Source organism: Dipodomys ordii, unplaced genomic scaffold (genome assembly GCF_000151885.1).
Source record: "Dipodomys ordii isolate 6190 unplaced genomic scaffold, Dord_2.0 Scaffold10, whole genome shotgun sequence".
In the NCBI taxonomy this organism is placed as follows: Eukaryota; Metazoa; Chordata; class Mammalia; order Rodentia; family Heteromyidae; genus Dipodomys; species Dipodomys ordii.
The window spans coordinates 24,317,123-24,335,051 of NW_012267226.1; the positions used below are offsets into that span (position 1 = coordinate 24,317,123).

The 17,929-nt window shown below is 50.4% G+C and overlaps 1 protein-coding gene across 1 annotated transcript in view; it reads right to left on the reverse strand.

Annotated features, from left to right (window-relative positions):
• Positions 1-17,929, reverse strand: part of Arhgap42 (Rho GTPase activating protein 42) — a 78,742-nt gene that overhangs the window by 32,435 nt on the left and 28,378 nt on the right. Inside the window, exons 4-6 of the mRNA XM_013009535.1 lie at positions 10,488-10,559; positions 3,158-3,259; positions 2,000-2,110 (exon numbers count right to left, since the gene is read on the reverse strand). Of these exons, the coding sequence (XP_012864989.1) occupies positions 2,000-2,110; positions 3,158-3,259; positions 10,488-10,559 (285 nt within the window). The remainder of the gene's footprint in view (positions 1-1,999; positions 2,111-3,157; positions 3,260-10,487; positions 10,560-17,929) is intronic.

Consider the following 17,929-nt stretch of genomic DNA (forward strand, 5'->3'; position numbering starts at 1 on the left):
GGAGTGGGAGAGTGTAGGGGGGAGGGTGTGGAGGGGGAGGGTGTGGAGGGGGAGGGTGTGGAGGGGTACGGTGTGGAGGGGTACGGTGTGGAGGGGGAGGTGTGGAGGGAGGTGTGGAGGGGGAGGTGTGGAGCGGGCAGCTCTCCTTGGTTCCATGATGGGAAGGAAGTCTGCAGCCCCAGCACGGACAGGGTGAGGCTAGGGTTGGACAGTACTGTTTCTAACCTGGCCGGCCAGCCCAGCAGGAAAGCTGGGTACCGAGGTGGGGAGGGCAGCAGCCACCTCGCAGAAGGCCCCCGTCCGAGGCTGCGGACAGAACAGGCCAGAACCACACTGGGACAGGGCGGGAAGACAGTGCCCCCCCCCCCGCCCAGAGGTGGGCTCAGCTGGACTGGGGCTCGGAAGGAGGCACACCGGGGAAAGGCTCAGCATGGTCCCGCAGCCAGGGGTCAGGAAAAGCCCCACGGGAGGCATGTGAGGAGGCCGGTGGTGGGGACAGAGTCTGGCAGCGCGCGTGACCCAGAAACCACAGTGGAGGCCGAGGACCACGGTTCATATCTATCCTCTAACTGAGGTTAGACCAGGCAAAAGAAAGCTTGTGAAATCCCGTCTCAAGCAAGAGCCAGGCACAGCGATACGTGAATCATCCCGGCTGCCATGCAGGCCAGGCCTGGGACAAAGCAAACCCATCTCTAAATAACCAGTGCGAAAAGGGCTGGACACACGGCTCACGCGGTAGAGCGCCCAGCTGGCCAGAGCGAAGAGCTGAGTTCAAACCCCAGGAATACCACACCCTGAAGCCCAGCGTAGCAGCTGGCCAGGGAGGAAGACGCGGTTCCCAGACCGGCGCGGCGTCCTTGAGCCCACCATAGGTTTCAAAGAAGCTCAGACTCCGTGAAACTTCATCAGACCCTCAAAGACGCCGCTGCTTAAGCTACTAATTCAATCAGAGGTTTACCATCTTAGCTACTGAGCAAATAAATACCGACTTAAGTCTGCTACTGCGAATAAAAGGTAGAAGTTAAATCCCCAAGCTGGGGAACGGCCTCTAGCTTCTTAATCCTCGAGCTGAGCCGCTGTCTTAGAAAGCTGCCAAGAGTCAGGCTGCGGGGGGGGGAAGCGGGCGCCCGGCCGACGCGGTCCCCGAGGGCAGGGTGGGTTCCCCTAGGAAGCCACCCCAAGAAGCCATATCCTCCCCGCCACCCACGAACGCAGGGCCAGGGCATCGCAGGTCCACAGACATCCCACAGAATGCCCAAGACTGACACAGGAGGAGCAGAATGGCCAGGATATTCCATTACCCGTGCCCTGATAAATCCCGTCTGTCTGTCTGTCTGTATCAGAAGCTGGCCTCCCCAGGGAGCTGACCCTCACCCTCATGCAGGAGGGAGACGCATGTGTAAACAATGGATCTTGCAACCAGAGAACGCTGTGGAAAATGAGGTAAGCCCCTCAAGTCCAGCCACCTGCTCTCTTCTGGAATGCGGCTCACACCAGGAAATCCGTGGCTTTTCACCCTCAGGGAGGGAACGAATGACCCCTCGGGAAAGCTGGGCAGGGTCTGGCTCTGTCAGGAAGGAGGGAAGGCAGAGCCCCCCGGGCCGGGGGCCGGGCTGCGGCTCCCTTACTGTGACCTGTATCCCCTCACGCACAGGGAACGCCGTCACTTTTATTCTCTCAAGGTGTGTTATCCGTCCTCCTGCCTGCCTTCCCTTCCCTTCCCCTTTGCCTCCTCCCCACCAAAGCTTCCTGCCACTAATTCAAGACTCCCAGTGGCAGCTGCACCCACACGTAACACCATGTTGTAGGTCTAAGGGGTTCCGATGACGTCCGGCACTCACCACGGTGGTGCCATGCTGTCACACTGGTGCCAGGCCACCACAGAGCCCGGCTCCCCGGTGTCCCGCCCCCCCTCCAGCCCCACCCCTCTTTGTTTTCACATAATCATAATCTCCATTAGAAAAACCACCACAAAGGCTCCAGGGAAACTAACACTTACCGGCTCAACAAACTCGAACTTCTTCTTTTCCTGAACTTCTTGAATCTTAAAGACATATTCTAAGGACGCCTCGTAGAAGTTTTGATGTTCTCGGTCAATCTGTGTGTCTGCCTGAAAAAGGAAAACCAGCCCATGAAAGATGCCGCAGGGCTGCAGATGTGAACACCCGGGGGCTCGAACCCCAGGGCAGACTGCCCACGCTCCCTCTGGCTCACAGAGGTTAGAGCGCATGAAGCTGAGGACCACACGCACACACATGCAGGCAGGCAGCACCCTGAGCAGTCCTCTCTTGGATCCCTGGTTCATTTCAACCAGACGCGCGAGCATCCTGACATGCAGAGCTGGCCACCCAGGGACCCGGGCCGCTCCAGCTCCCTAATGCTCTGATAGCTTGGTTTGTGCGATGTGTTCTGATGTGTTTGGACGCCTCCTGTCACATGACCCCACATCACACATCCACACCCCACGCCACAGCCACGTCCACACGCTAACCCCTCCTCAAAGAGAACCTGGAGCACACGGGTCGAGTGGAGGGACTGTGGCCGCCCCACCGCGCTTGTCCACATGGCTGGTGGCCAGGCCACACTGGGCCCTCCTGGGGCTCCCCCCATGGCCTGGGGTGACGGGTCATGGTCCCAGGCCCGGATATGGATCCACGTGGAACCTCACAAATGTTCGTTTGTGCTTTTTTTGCCCAGGCTGGCCTCAGACCACAATCCTTCTGATCTCTGCTTCCCAAGTGGCTAAGATCACAGGCTCGGGCCACAGCACCCAACACAGCCTAGTTCTTATGAATGGCAAGATGTCCGTCTCCCATCCACTTTGGCTACAAAACCCATCACTGCTTTAAAAAGCCAAAAGCGAGACTGTTACCTTTTCTGCATGCGGAAGTAAAGCTTGAAAGCAAGGTCTCGGATATGGTAAATTTCACGTACAGGCCACCCTATCACCAACTTGGTCATTCTTGCCTCTCTCAACACGTCCAACAGGGAGCAAAGGGGGAAGTCTTGTCTCGGTGCTGATCAGAACCCGTGGCATGAGGGTGACACTGTCTAATGTCCTCGTCCACAGCAAATTCAACAAAGTGAGCCATCCTTCCTGTCACTGCACCGAAAGGAAGCAGGCTTGCAAACTGGGACTCCCGCAGGAGGAACCTACCTCTTGGAGATGAGACTCCTTTTTCTTTGCCGACAGGTTCAAATGCTTGTCGAGAATAGAGTAGTATTTTTCACTCTCCTTGTCGAACTTCTTCTTTCCATCCTAGGAAAAGGCAATTACAACGCGAAGAAGAAAGATTCACATCAGAGCATCACGCGAGCCTCCACGCCCCCCACCCCCAGCCGGAGCCCAGTGCGGTCATCTGACAAAGACCTAGTGAGCTCCAGCGCTGTGCGAAGTCTTCACCCCACAGAGCGGGAGGGAATGTGCAGCAAAGCGCTTGAGTTTGTGTTCGGCTCTCGGAGGAGCTTTCCATCCCTCAGGAACACAAATGCACAACAACACTCAAAGCCACACAGGACCTGCATGTGGGGGCCTAAGCGTAGTAGGACCAGCAGCTTTGTAACTGAGAGCCAGTGGTGGCTCTGGCCTGGGTGCCGCCGAGAGAGCGTCTTTCATTTACTTGGTTTGTTAGGCATTCTGGTGATGGATGTGGGTTAACGTGCATGCAGTGTAAGGAACCGTCCCGTGACCTCACACCGACGCCATTCCCCAGCCTGGAAGAGACACTGGATATTGTGAATAACTCATTCTTGCCAGGGAGAAAAATGACACTTTTAAATGACAGTAGACTCAAATATGACAATTCAAAGTCAAATTAAATCAAAAGTATTATGTCTACATTATGCTCTTTTAGTATTACTTTTTCTTATTCCTACAATTTCAGGGGTGTGGTGGGTTGGCATTGTGCGGCCTGTGTGCGGGCTGGCATTTGTGTAAGCCTAAAATATCAAATTTTATTACTCACATTAGAGATAAGATTATCTAATAAGAATAGATAAGATTATCTAATACAACAGATTAATTTTAAAGAAGTAGACAGCAATAGGCCCTAGTTGGACGTGTGATTGTTAGGACAACAGACCTCCCTTGGGGACAGACAACTCCTAAAAGGTGCTTGTTTCAGATCAGATCAAACAAAACCAAAGTCTTAGCTTTCACACAGATAACCACAGCCAGTTTATCTCCTGTCTGACCACAGGACACTTGGCTCAGAGCACTGCACTGTAATATGGGCATGAGAATTCAAATCTAAGTATGCACTGTAATATGTTTATAGGATTGTATATGTGTGCACACACGTATATTCTTGTCCTTAATGTTCTTATCTGGAGACAATTGATAAAGACTCCTCTACATTCTCTCCCTCATAGACAAAGCCGAATCACATTCTTGATTTACTCAATCAGTGACCACTGAACGCAGGACACTCAAAACAATAGCGTGAACAAGGCAAACATCACTTGTGAGGCTCTCCTAACCCAGCAGGACCAGGTGATCCAGCACAGAGCATTATCAATGTTGGAAACTAGAACATAGGCTAGGACCAGAACCACTTCTATGAACAGCAGGCAATTTAGAAGCTTGTTTTGGGGTTCTTTATGGTAAAACTTTTGTGCATCTAAAAATAAAATGATGCCTTATACCTGCAGTAATAATAACAGCAACAGCAGTAATGACAATGATTCAAAAATACTCCTTAACAGTCAAAAGCATGCAAGATTCACCACTGAATTCTATGAGATACTAAAAGAACAGCAATATTCTTACAAATATTCCACAACAGGGCTGGGAAGGTGGCTCAGTGGTAGAGTGCTTGCCTTGCATGCATGAGGCCCTGGGTTCGATTCCTCAGCACCACATAAGGAGAAAAAACTGGAGAAAAAACTGGAAGTAGCGCTGTGGCTCTAGTGGTAGAGCACTAGCCTTGAGCTGAAGAGCTGAGGGACAGCGCCCAGGCCCAGAGTTCAGGCCCACGACCGGACCCAAAACAAAACAAAAAAAATTCCACAACAACAACAACAACAAAAGGTATCTATAGGCCATTTTCCTTGATGAATGTTAAGTGCAAAAAATCCTAGCTAAAATACAGGCAACAAAACATTAAGGAAATCAAACAATATGATTGCATTAGTTCCATTTGTGGAATGCAAGGATGGCTTAACACACACATACTGACTAAAGTAAAAGGATGGCTCAACACACACACACGTGACAGAAGATAGACAGAAGCAAGGACAAGGATCACAGAATCACCTCAATACATAAAAAGCCACTGGTAAATCCAGCATCCTATCAGGCAGAAAATCCTGATGAAATCTGGAAACAAATCACATTTCAGTATATAAAAAGACCAAGCATCTCAGATCTACAGTCAACCAGCTATTGTTGTCCTGTCCTCTGGTTTTTATATCAGTAAAACTCATCATAGGATGAGGTTGGGAGTACTGCTTCTCTTGATACTGTGTGGAATAAAGAAGAAAAAGGAAAAGAAATGTGAAATTAAATGGAAAGGCCAACACAGGTCAACACTGTAAATCAGTGCTGCTATAATCCCAAGGCCAAACCAGCCCAGCTTTGGAGTGATCTGTGAGGAAGCACTTGCTCTGAGCAGCCAGTGCTGAGCAAGGAGGAGGAGCCCGTGGGGTCTGACTGTGGTCCCCAAACGCTGCTCCACTGAGAACTCCTGCTTGCACTGTTTTGAAGACTTCTGGGCTGTTTCTTTTGGCTTTTTTTTTTTTTCTTTTTGGTGCTGGTAGTGGGGCTTGAACTTTGTACTCTCGTTTGGCTTTTTAGCTCAAAGCTGGTTTTCTACCATTTGAGCCACGTTTTCACTTCCAGCTTTTTTTCTGCTGAATTCAAGTTAAGAGTCTGCTGGCTTAAGGCCATGATCCCTAGATCTCAACCTCCTGAGTAGATAGGGTTACAGGCATGAGCCACCAGTCCAGTTTAATTTAATTTTTTGCCTGCTGTGGGGTCCCGGCTGGCTTTGGAACTACAGTTCTTCTCACTTCCATCTCTCAAGAGCTGGGATTACAGATTAAACACAGTTTCTTTTGGCATTTTGAAGATTTGATGCTTTTTCCATTCTGTCTGGGTAAGCCTCCTTTCTATCCTCAAAAGACAAAGCATTCCACACTTCTCTTGAATCCAAAAGTTGTTGTCTTACTCTTAGTTCTCTGGAGGAGAATACGTAAGGGTTTGGAAATATTTTGCAGCATGAGTGATAAATTTCACTATTGAAAAGTCCAGATGAAATGAGAAAATCCAGAGGGAAGTGTGGGGAAGGGATGTGGAGGGGTCTGGCTCTGCTTTGCTTCCACAATGACAAATTTTCATTTTCGTGATCTCACCATCAAGTGACTCCATTTTGGCTCCTACCTAAGATTTCTGACCCAATTTGCTAGCTCATGTGAAATGATTCTTTTCAACACCTTCTTAATTGATTGTGTTTATAGGACTATGAAAGCTAATTCCTAGCTATGAAATGTTGGCCCCTATAAAATAAATGTGAGATTACAAGGAAAGAATGCTACATGATGAGCTACGATTGGATTTTGGGTAAAAGCACAGATATGGCTTATTCTAAACCAACGGCAAGAACAACCAAAAATACCATCTAAAAAATAAAAAAGCTTTTCAGTTTAATTGCTGCTGTTATAAATGTTGAGGAAGTAAAGACTTAAACAACTTAATAACTAGGAAGGAGAAAACAACAAGTAATGCCAGGCCCCACTTTGCTTTTACGATCTCGAGCCTTGGCAACGCCTGGGGAATCACAAGGCTACCGTGGGAGAGCCATGTATAATTCACAGGCACGAAGTCCACGTGGACACAGGCACGGGCCCCAGGAGTGGAAATCTTCGCTCGCTGACATCGTTCACTAATTACCTGTACCTGGCATTGACTGAATTGTAAGGATTAATCTACGTACAGCCTGTTGTCTGCTCCGAATTGTTGGGTTCTGATTGGACATAATAAATGATCCATTTTCCCAAACCGCTCTATTGTCCCCAGCCTGCCCCCATCCTGCTCGCTGGCTGGGCTGGTCACTACCCCACCAGGACCCACAGTTAGAGATTCTCTCTTAAAATTCCCAAGGACTCACATGGGCAAAGGAAGACAGCAAATCCCTACCCCCCAAAAAAAACCACAAATCCCCCAAAATAAGATTTGCTTCCCCAAAGGAGTCTGTTCTCATGGCATAAATTAAACCCCGTCTTCCCCAGAGATTAAATGACCACCCTGAGATCAGACAAGTCATCCAGGAAAATGCTCAAGTGTCCATGCATTTGATTTTCAAAACAGAACTCTTGTTATTTATGGTTTCATTCAACCCCTGAAATATCAAGGGGGAAAAACAGAATAAACACTACTTGACACTATTTCTAATAAAGGTCTTAACAAGAGAGTCTCAAAATAAACTCATAGGTATTACCAACCGAGACCGGTTAACCAGATTTCCCAAAGAAAGCAAGTTTTTCAGAGTGCAGAATCCTTCTACACTGCAGAGTCCTTCTACAGTGAGTTCCCTTCACGTTTCCCTGGGTGAAGTCCCAGAGCTGGGAGCGTGGGCCCCGCAGTGCCCTGGCCTGGGAGCAGAGGCAGGAGCAGCTCACCTCTGTGAATGTCACTGGTGGGCCAGCCCTACTTTCTCCAGATGTTCTGTCCAGCTGCAAACAACTGCTAGCCACTAAGCCTGAGTCTATATAACCAGAACCACAAATTTCCAGATCTCTGAACAACAACAGGCTTTGTCTCTACAAAGCCAAATAAACAAAACACTTTTGTTCCATGTGTGTGTGGGGGGGCACTGAAGACTGAACACAGGGCCTTGCATGAGTGCGTGCGTGCTTGTGCATGTACGCATTACTGAATTGAACGCAGGGACTTGAACATGCCAGGTATGTGTTCAGCCCTCCCACCCTACCCCACAGCTATTTTGCTTCTATTCTGCTTTGTTGTTTTTCATTTACTTTGGTTTGGCAGGGATTCCTGCACAGTTTGCCTGCACTGGACTTGAACCAGTGATCTTGCCTCTGCCTCCTGATGGCTGAGATTACAGATGTGAGTGCCATGCATGACCGCCTCCCCCCCGATACTTAACTGGTTGGTTTTCTACGAGGAAGAAGGGTACAGTGACAGGGATATCTCTCCTCATCATTAAATTTTAGGGGGCCTCTGTTCCCCCCTCTCCCCATCCCTACACCTCCCACTGCATTTGGGAGTGCCTACAAGCGGACTTCAAATACAGCACCAGTCTGATCCATCCAATGTATCTGCTTGTCCCTCTCTTCTGCTAAGAGAGAGTCACAGGGGCATCATCTTGTGCTATCTGTACTGCCCCCGAGCAGGCAGCGTGCCCGGGGAAAGCCGATGAGCACCATCCACTAGACTGCTTCGGTGACTCAACCTAGAAGCGGGCCAACCAGACTGCCGCGGACTTCAACTGGAGGGAGGGCGGGGTGGCCGGCGACAAGCCAGCAATCCATCACACCTCTGCCACACCTCCGCCACGGGCCAAAGACCACATCAACGTGGAATAAAGAGACGGCAGGGTAAGAAAAGCCTCCTGAACACACAGACACACACAGACACACACACACACACACAGACGCACCCCCCCCACACACACGCGCGCGCGCGCGCGCCATGGAAGGGCCCTGCGTTAGGAACGCTGCCATTCTTTTTTAGTTAGAGGGCCAGCCATTGTCCCGGACAGCCTGGTGTGGGCCACTTTCAATGCCATGGTAACCGGATGCTCTTCCTCTGCCTGCCCTCGGCAGCTCTGCCGTAGGAGGTGGCTGGCAGGTTTTATTGGTAAATTAAACATGAAAGTTCTCTGGATTCCAGCTGCCGCAGAGGGCTTGAGTGAATTTCCAAAGGGAAATAGTCTGAGGCCCGTCATAACTTAAAGGCGAACTCTAGAGAAAGTTCCTAATATCTGTCACTGGTTCAGGCTTCAGGTATCTTCTAATTATCTCACTGTATACTGACCACCAAGTTTCAAAACCAACCGGGCACACACACAGACACACAGACACATGCATACACAAGAGCCCAATAGTGCACAGCTGAAATTCAAATACTGACTTCATGCATTTTGCGACTGTCCACAGAAAAGGTGCAAAGGTTAAAGTGTTCTATAATAAAAATGATTTCTTAAATCCTTCATCTCTTGTCTTCTTTCTTAGATCATCCTGCTTAAAAAAAACAGAACATCTGACCTTTAGAAACATGAGCAACTGCAAAATACCTGAACTCCCTGAAGGCTGCCACGATGCCAGGCGACCACCGTTAGGGTCCCAGCTCGGGACTGACCAATGCCCAGTACTTCTATAGTATTTCTGGTGTATATGGAAGACGAATGTGAAGTAAAATACTCGTGACTTACTGAGTTCTTCTTTGAATTTTCAATAGAAATGGAGCATTATCACTTTTTATAAGAAATCTAAGGCTGGAACACAATTGTAACCATTCTCCGTGGACTTCCTGAATCTTATACAGGAAGACAGCCACGTTGTAAGACCTTCTGTGGACCGAAGAAAGACATTTGCTGGATTCCATGACTGTCACCCGACATGAAATCAGAGTGAAAAAATCAAGTCCTAGTCTGGAGTTCACTATTGCTACAGTGTTTATTTCTAAATTTAAACCATAAGATAATGCTCATACAAGTTCTAGTAAAGCCGTTTAGAACGAAAATCAAAGCGAGGCCTGGTGGCTCAGCCTGTCATCCTGGCTGCCGGGGAGGTAGAAAGATGGTTGGGGGTGGGGGTGGAGACTGAAGCTCTAGGTCGGTTCAGGGACTCGATCCTGACCTGTGGCTGAGGTCCTGCGTAGCATCCGTTTAGGATGAGCGTGACAGAAGGCAAATTTGATCAGGAGGTGTTTGGTGCTGGTATGAAATCCTCTTGGAGGACCAATCACACAAAATGCAAACGATGGTAAAAAGCTGTTTTACCATCATTGACTAAAATTAGAATCTATTCTGTGCCTAATTCCCATCTTATTGTGATCAGGACCTAAATTTCGTGTGTGTGTGTGTGTGTGTGTGTGTGTGTGTGTGTAGCACACATATATGTATATACATATATATGTATACATATATACATATACGTTATGGTATATACACAGATATACACATATACATACACATGTGTGTATATGTACACATACACACACTCATGCACACACACACGTATATATATATATATATATTTTTTTTTTTAAATCAGAATCTCATCCTAGCTTCCAAAGTTATTTCTCCGTAGCTGTTGTATGGCAGAACTCACTCACAACACGCAGACTGCTTTGCTGTTCTAAATAAGGGCATCATCGCCGAGCAATAGCACGCAGTCTGTTCCTGACTCTGTACACTGGCATTCAAGGCATTCACAAGGTGGCGTTCGTGTCTGAGCGCTGGCATCCAGAGCATCACCCTCCAGATCACTGGGAGACTGAGGAGGGGTTCCAAATGCACACTTACTTTGGCCGCCCCAATCTGCTCTTTCCGGAATTTCTCCAGAGGTGCAATCAAGACGTCATTGGCGTTCTGAATCTGAAATGTAAAATGCACATGTGCTAAGTTGCGTGTAGTCCCATTAGAATGACACTGAAAAACTGACTCTAAGAGGACTTGCTGAATACAGACAGTGTGTCCCCACATCCATTGCTACTTTTTTTTTTTAACCATTCTGGGATTGAACTCAGGGCCTGGGCCCCGAACCTAAGCTCCCAAACTCCTTTTGCTCAAGGCTAGCACTCTACCATTTGAGCCACAGCGCCACTTCTGGTTTTCTGGTGGTTCATTGGAGATATGAGTTTCCATGGACTTTCCTGCCTGGGCTGGCTTTGAACCATGATCCTTAGATCTCAGCCATCTGAGTAGCTGGGATTACAGGTATGAGCCACCAGAGCCCATCTTGACTATTTCTACTTTATAATTACATCAATTCCACGTATTATTTTACTTACCATCAATAATGGGACAACAAGTACTTATTTTGATGCAATTATACATTGAATGTTCAAGTTTCTTCTTCTAGAAGTTAACTAAGAAATAGTACCCTGGGTACTAGCCAGTACGAGCAGCTTTTTGAAAGTTGAGTCATATAAACCTCGTTTGCTAACAGAATGCTAGAACTCCACCGCTGGAAAAGAAAAGGCTCCAACAGGGCTGACTAGTATCTGCTTCCACGTCAACAAAGAGAACTTAAGTCCCATGTTCCAACATTTCCTTAAAACTTTGAAAATTATATAATATTACCATTAATCATTGAGAATACTGGTTGGGCTGATTGCCAGTGCTCACTCCTGTAACCCTAGCTAGTTGAGGGTTTGAACTCAGGCCCTCATGTTTGCTGGACTGAGGCTTTAACCATTTGAGACAAACCACCAGCTCTGTTTGTTGCTGATTATTTTGGAGATTATATCTACAGATCTTTTCTTCCTGGGCTGGCTTCAAATCTGAGTCCTCCGATTTCAGCCTCCTGAAGAATTTGGATTTTAAGTGTGAACCATCAGGGTCCAGCTCTGCTTTATTTCTTGAATTGTATAAGCCAAATGCACATAAATAATCAACACAAACACACAAAAAAACCCTCCCTCTCTCCCTCTGCTTCCCTTCCTCTCTGCTTTTCCTTTCTTTTTCTAGTATATAGGTCTTGACATGTCTTATTTCAGTAACACAAACATGGTTAACTGAAAATTCCTAGTCATTACCTAAACCTTGGATTTAAACAAAGTTTGATTTTTTAAAAACACATTTGGGGGGCTGGGAAGGTGGCTCAGTGGTAGAGTGCTTGCCTTGCATGCATGAGGCCCTGGGTTCGATTCCTCAGCACCACATAAGGAGAAAAAACTGGAAGTAGCGCTGTGGCTCTAGTGGTAGAGCACTAGCCTTGAGCTGAAGAGCTGAGGGACAGCGCCCAGGCCCAGAGTTCAGGCCCCACAACCAACCAACACCAAAAGAAAAATATATTTTGGCCCCTATTAAAAGCTAAAAATGTATTCATGAGGGATGTCACTCATTTTCAGTGAAAGTGAAGCAAATCGAATACCAGGCAAAGCAGCAAGTCCCGTATTTCCCGAGAAGACACTGGCTGGGCTGCGGGTAGGTCAGCACATTACAAGCAATTACTGTTTCCTGGCTTTTTTGTGCTGTTTCAAGTGGTCCTAATGAACGGCCCCCAGGGGGTGCTCATAAATCACTCAAGAGCAACAGCTAGAGACACTTTTATGTGGTTAGAAGAAAGCTTCTCCAAATAGGCTCACATACATTTTTCTCCATGTGGCTGTTTCCCCATGGGCTGCGGGTTTTAGGCGCTGGCCTCTGAATTCTCAGCGCTGAGAACTTTACTCCATTGTCGGTCAAAGTAACCAGTTGGATAAGAAGAATCTTAAAGATAATTCCCTCGCGCTGCTCCTGCTCTTCCATTTCCTTCCCTTCCCAGGACTTGGGTAAAATCCAGGTTGCTGGTGCCAGGCGCAGCTGGCTAACCATCAAGACCGGAGGTCCCTTATCCTACAGCTTTCCCTGCCTCGGGATCTCCGGAACACCATCCTCTCCCTTAAACTTCTCAAGACCAAACTCACCCGGAGTCTGGAAGCGAGCAGACAATGCGATTCCTCTCAGCGCTATCAGAACTGAGAACGCGGCCTGCCGTCGCATTGCAAAGCAAGGGAGACGTCGGTACCATGCAAAGAAGCGAGGTGGTAACACGTGGAACACGCGGTGTGTGAAGCGCACATTGCGATGGTAATGCAGGCAACGCAGACAGGATTGGGGTGAGCACATTAACAAGAGCCTCCTGTGCTAGAATGGGCGACGTCGCCATTGCGTCTTTGTGACGGAAAGGCCGGGGCTTTCATTCGGGGTGACAAGCAAGCTCCCTCCTCAACAGCGTCTGAAGTCTGACCAGGAGGAGAGGAGGGGGCTCCCCAGCTGGGTCCCAGATACTGACTTCCAGGCCACGTGCCCTTCCCCCACTGCAGGAGCAAACTCACGAGCCCTCTCCAGCCTGAAGCCAGGCCCCAGGCCCGAGCCGCGCAAGCCACGCCTGGAGGCGGCAGCCCACTGGATTCACAGAGCGCCCCGGGAGGGCCGCGCTCGGCCATTCTGACCGAGGGAGCGTCCACTCTGCACAGGAAACCCCATCAGCTACAAACGCGGCTGTGACGAAGGTGACAGCGCCCCCCCCCCAAAAGCCGAGCATAAGCCCCTCTCGCAAGCAGCTTCGGTCTGCACCAACAGGTGCCTCCTGACCCTTTCCCCCCGTGTGGAGTTCGCACTACCAACTGAGCAACGGCCTGGCACCGTGTGCTTTCGTTCTTAGTCAGATACAGTCTTGTACTTTTGCCCCCATGGCCTCAAACCATGAGCTCCAGGTGCAGCGGGGAGACAGGTCTCACCAACACTTCTGCTGGGCTTGAAGCATGAGCCCACACCAGGCTCTTTCCAGTTTCTCTACAGTAGCCGCCTGGCAACACGTCCTGTCTGGCTGCAACTCGCCAGGGAATTGCTGACTTGATTAGAGAAAACAAAAGTTGACCTGACAGCCTTCATAGAAACCAGGAATGATTCTCCTCCACAATCACAAAGGACAGTGTCCTGCCTACAAGAAATGGTACTTTTGCAACACAGGAAAGCATCTCAGTTGCACATCTTCTGATACGTGCTGTCGTTTCCTGCCTGGAGGAAGTGAGGTTTGCGGAATCATACACACTCCGGTCCATGCTTTATGGCACGGCTGGGTGGGAATCGGGTACGACCTTTACTGATTTTATCCTTGGGACAGAGGTTGGTCACAGAAATAAACCAGCAAGGCGTCTTAAGCTTCACAGAAGCCCCCGGCGCGCCGGGTGTGAGGTGGTCGGCCGTGGAAGGGGCTGGTGGGAAGAGCAGCGACCACACCAAAGAGATCCTGCCCGCCCCTGCCAGGCGGCCTCGCCCCTGTGCCAGCCCCAACCCAGAACCGGAGAAAGAAAACCAAGGATGTGATGTCTGGAAGCCAAGGAGGGGCTGGCAGCTGGGCGTAGGAGATGGCCGGGGCTGGGGACAGTCACCGGCGTCCACCAGGAAGGGGAGGTGGACCCCGCAGCACACCGGGGGCCGGGGCTCCGACCTCACAGCTCCCCCGGCGTCACGGTTCCCGCCCCGTGCAGAAAGCCGAGGCCCAGAGAGCTGAAACCAGTAGCCCAAGTCAGTAACTCCTAGCAAGTGGCAAGGCCACAGCTCGAACCCAGGCAGTGGACTTGAGAATCCAAACCCCTCCCAAGCTCTTACTTCACACGGCCCCCCTTCCCTGATAATGAAGCGCAGCTGCAGGGCCAAGTTACCCCTCGTTAAAGCGACAGGAAATGTCCTGATAATAACAATATTAACAATACTACTACTATGTGGACAGTGACAATAAAGCAAAGAAGACGAGGCTCCAACGCTCTAGAGCTTGAGGAGAGCAGGCATTATTTTTGCTTTCTCTGACTTCGAACCCTTGAAACAGAGATGTGGTTCTGTTATTAAAAATCTTTCTTGGAGGAGCTGGGAAGGTGGCTCAGTGGTAGAACGCTTGCCTTACACACGAGGCCCTGGGTTCGATTCCTCAGCACCACATAAGCAGAAAACGCCAAAGTGGCGCTGTGGCTCAAGTGGTAGAGCGCTAGCTTTGAGCTGAGGAGCTGAGGGGCAGCGCCCAGGCCCAGAGTTCAGGTCCCATGACCAAAAAAAAAAAAATCTTCCCTGGAGGACCGGAATCGCTCGTCATACCTTAAAACCCAGGTCCCACTCGACGGAGACACAGTTGTGCGTCTGGTAACAAGTCAGCGGTGACTCCCCGGCTGGGGCAGGTCGGGTGGTAGCACAATAGAGGGGAGGGACCTGCCGCAGCCGGGAAGGGGGGGGCTGTAATGTGAACACGGGGAACTCAGGAACCTGTGTGGAGCAGCCGCGGGGGCCGCGGGGGCCAGTGCACACCCACAGGGCATCTTCGCCACGAGCCCCCCTCCCCCGCAGGCATCTGCTCCCAAGAGCAGCTTAAGAAAAGATCCCTGGGGGGGGGGGGCTCCAGGGGAAGATACAATAGTCTTCTAACATAAATAATTCCTTAACTGAGTAAGCTGGCAAATTGAATTCACCGTGTTGTCAAAAAGAAAGTAAAACCAGAAAAAGGTAACTGGAAAGCGCCAGTGTGGGGACTTGAACAGAAAATCACACAAGTCCACACACAGCCGAGAGTCAGCCGAGCCCTGCCCTTCCACAGACCAGTTTTTTATGATTTATTTTGCACAATTTTTCTTTTAAACTCTCCCAGGCATCTGAGCAGAGGCCCTTAGTCACAGCTAAGAATCACTTTCCAAATCAGTTCCGTCTGCTCGGACTCGCGTTCCTGGTCCTCTCGATTCCAGATCTGGTCGTAAACCGTGCGCCAGTGTTCCACGCTGCACAGCTGTCAAAATCCTTTCTTACGCAATGAAATAAAGGCATTCTCTCGGCCCCTTCTGTGAGGTCTGGGGAGTGCGAGCTGGGTCGGCCCGCGCCCCTCCTCCGGCCTCCCGGGCGGGCAGGCAGCTTCCGGTCCTGCCCACCACTCGCTCCAATCCCCCCCCCCTTGGCTCTCTCTAAAAGGCGTGCTGAAGATTCTCCCGGGCTCCCTCCTTCCACACAGCCTGCGACCAGAGGCCTGGCTTTCACGCGCGCGCACCCCACCAGAAACAGCAAAGCAGCCGCACCATCGCAACCACCCCGCGCACAAGCACTGCCACCGGCTCCTCAGCTGCCGCCCACCCTGGGGACGTCAGGGGACACCACACCTGCCACCCTGTCCAGTTCATCTGGGAAGAGCCGCGTCCTGCTCACTGCTGCCCAGGCCTCCGAAGACGGAACCTCAAAGTCAACCATCGCAGCGGTGTGCAAACCCGCTGCTCCATGAGCATCCTAAAGACGCATGGTGTAACTCACCCCAATTGAGTCTAATAAAACACAACGAATCGGGTTAAATGGCTATTCATTACTGAGTAGGGAAAATACATCTTTTTGGATGATTCAAGAAGACAGCAAAACTAGACTGTGCATTACTACCATCAAAAGACAACCGGAGTGCCCGCTAAGAGGGGACACAGGCTCCTAGAGCCAGCATGCTCTTCCCAAAGCCTCGGCCGGCCTCAGGCTGCCATTACAGACCTTCCAGCCAGGACGGTTTCCAGGATCATCCACGCTTCTGATCAGAGATGAGCCTTGGGGAACGCTGCTACAAAAATGTTGGAAACCTAGCACGGGAATGCTCCCGAAATCTCCTTTAAAGTGAAGTCCTCTCTCATCCCCCTCTCCCCGCGGGGCTCTTCCCTAAAATCAACTTAGATACTCAAAACCAAAGAAGAAAACGAGCATTAATCCGTGACGTCCAGAGCTGGAGGTTCTCTGGATCTCTCAGCCTCACCCCCGGGCATCGGGAGCCCCTGCCCTGCCCTGTTACCCTGTCCCAGAAAAGAAAATGCCCCGTGCACACACTCACTCCCAATCCTGGTCATGAGCACAACCACACACTCCAGCCCCAGACGGCATGGGACACGGGGCCCACTTGCTCTGTCTGGTGTACTTCTTTTCGAATAAACTTTCCTATCACCTTCCCTTAAATAAACATAAATCTCTGCACAATCTCTACACGTTCTTCTTGGGCAGGTTTGTTTTGGGAAACTGGGGATACCAGTGCTTTTGGGACCCTGTCTAATGATGGAGCCGCGGCGTCCCTGAACCGCAGACAACACGTGGTGGAAGTTTCTCCCTCTACGTGCTCGCCACAGCAGCTGCGCCGGGCGGGCGTCCCTGCCAGCCTGCATTTGCACGGGGACACGCGAGCTCCAGGCGCTGTGATAGTGCGCCACACTGACACCAGGAGAATGAACTCTCACCCAAGTCCAAATGCCGAGCACGGAAAAGTCCAGCGATTCGAATTGCCTAGCACGTCACTGAGCTGGGCCACCTTTTTTAGAAAGTAAGGCTTGCCTGTTTTTTCCCTTGCCCCATGGTCCCACCCGTGGCATCTGCCAATGAGAGGGAGAACATGATTCTCTCTGCGTTCCCTCCTGGGTCCTGCAGTAGCAGCCGCGGGTCCCCAGCTGGCTTTCTCTGAGCAGGACGCCGTCCTGGGCACTGTTCTCCTATGGACCCCAGCTGATCACTCACTGCACCTCATCATTAGGACGGCTGGCGCTCACTAAGCCACACAGGTAATTCCAATCCACTGACTTCTCCTAAAGCTGAAATTCTACCAGAGCAACAATCTGACCAGCCGGTCGGCATCAGAGATGACCTGAGAAACTCCTCTCTAGCTCAGCTCCCGCCCGCTCCTGGGCTCCCGGAGGTGACCGGGCTGGACCACACCTTCCTGAAACCAGGATGCGGGGCCACACCGCAGATCCAAAGCCACGAAGCCAGCCAAGCACGGGCTCAAACCACGAGGCAAAACAGCGCCTCTACGACAGCTTCTCACGTGTTCTGTCAGAGGGGCGAGCACAGCGGGGCGTGGTTTTCTCAGATGCTAGCGCCAAACTGGCCTTTTTATCCACCACCTGTGCTGAAGTAGTTGCTGCCCCAGACTGTGCTCTGCCAGCATCTATCAAATACTGCTCACGCTCAGGAAATCTTCCCTCTGCAAATTCTTAGTGAGACGCATGCACTTTCAAACTGAGATGTGCTCTAGTTTAACCAGGGGCTCTGAAGGTGGCAGGCTGTGGGGCCCTGGTCCTCTTAGCGTTGCTAACACTGCTTCTGTGTAACTATCCTACTCAGCACAGATTTGGAAAATAACAAACTTTTGGAGAGTCGAAAGTATGCTGCATTGGGCTGGGTGCTGGTGGCTTATGCCTGTAATCCTTGCTAGATCTGAGATCTTGGTTCAAAGCCAGCCTGCGCAGAAAAGTCCATGAGACTCT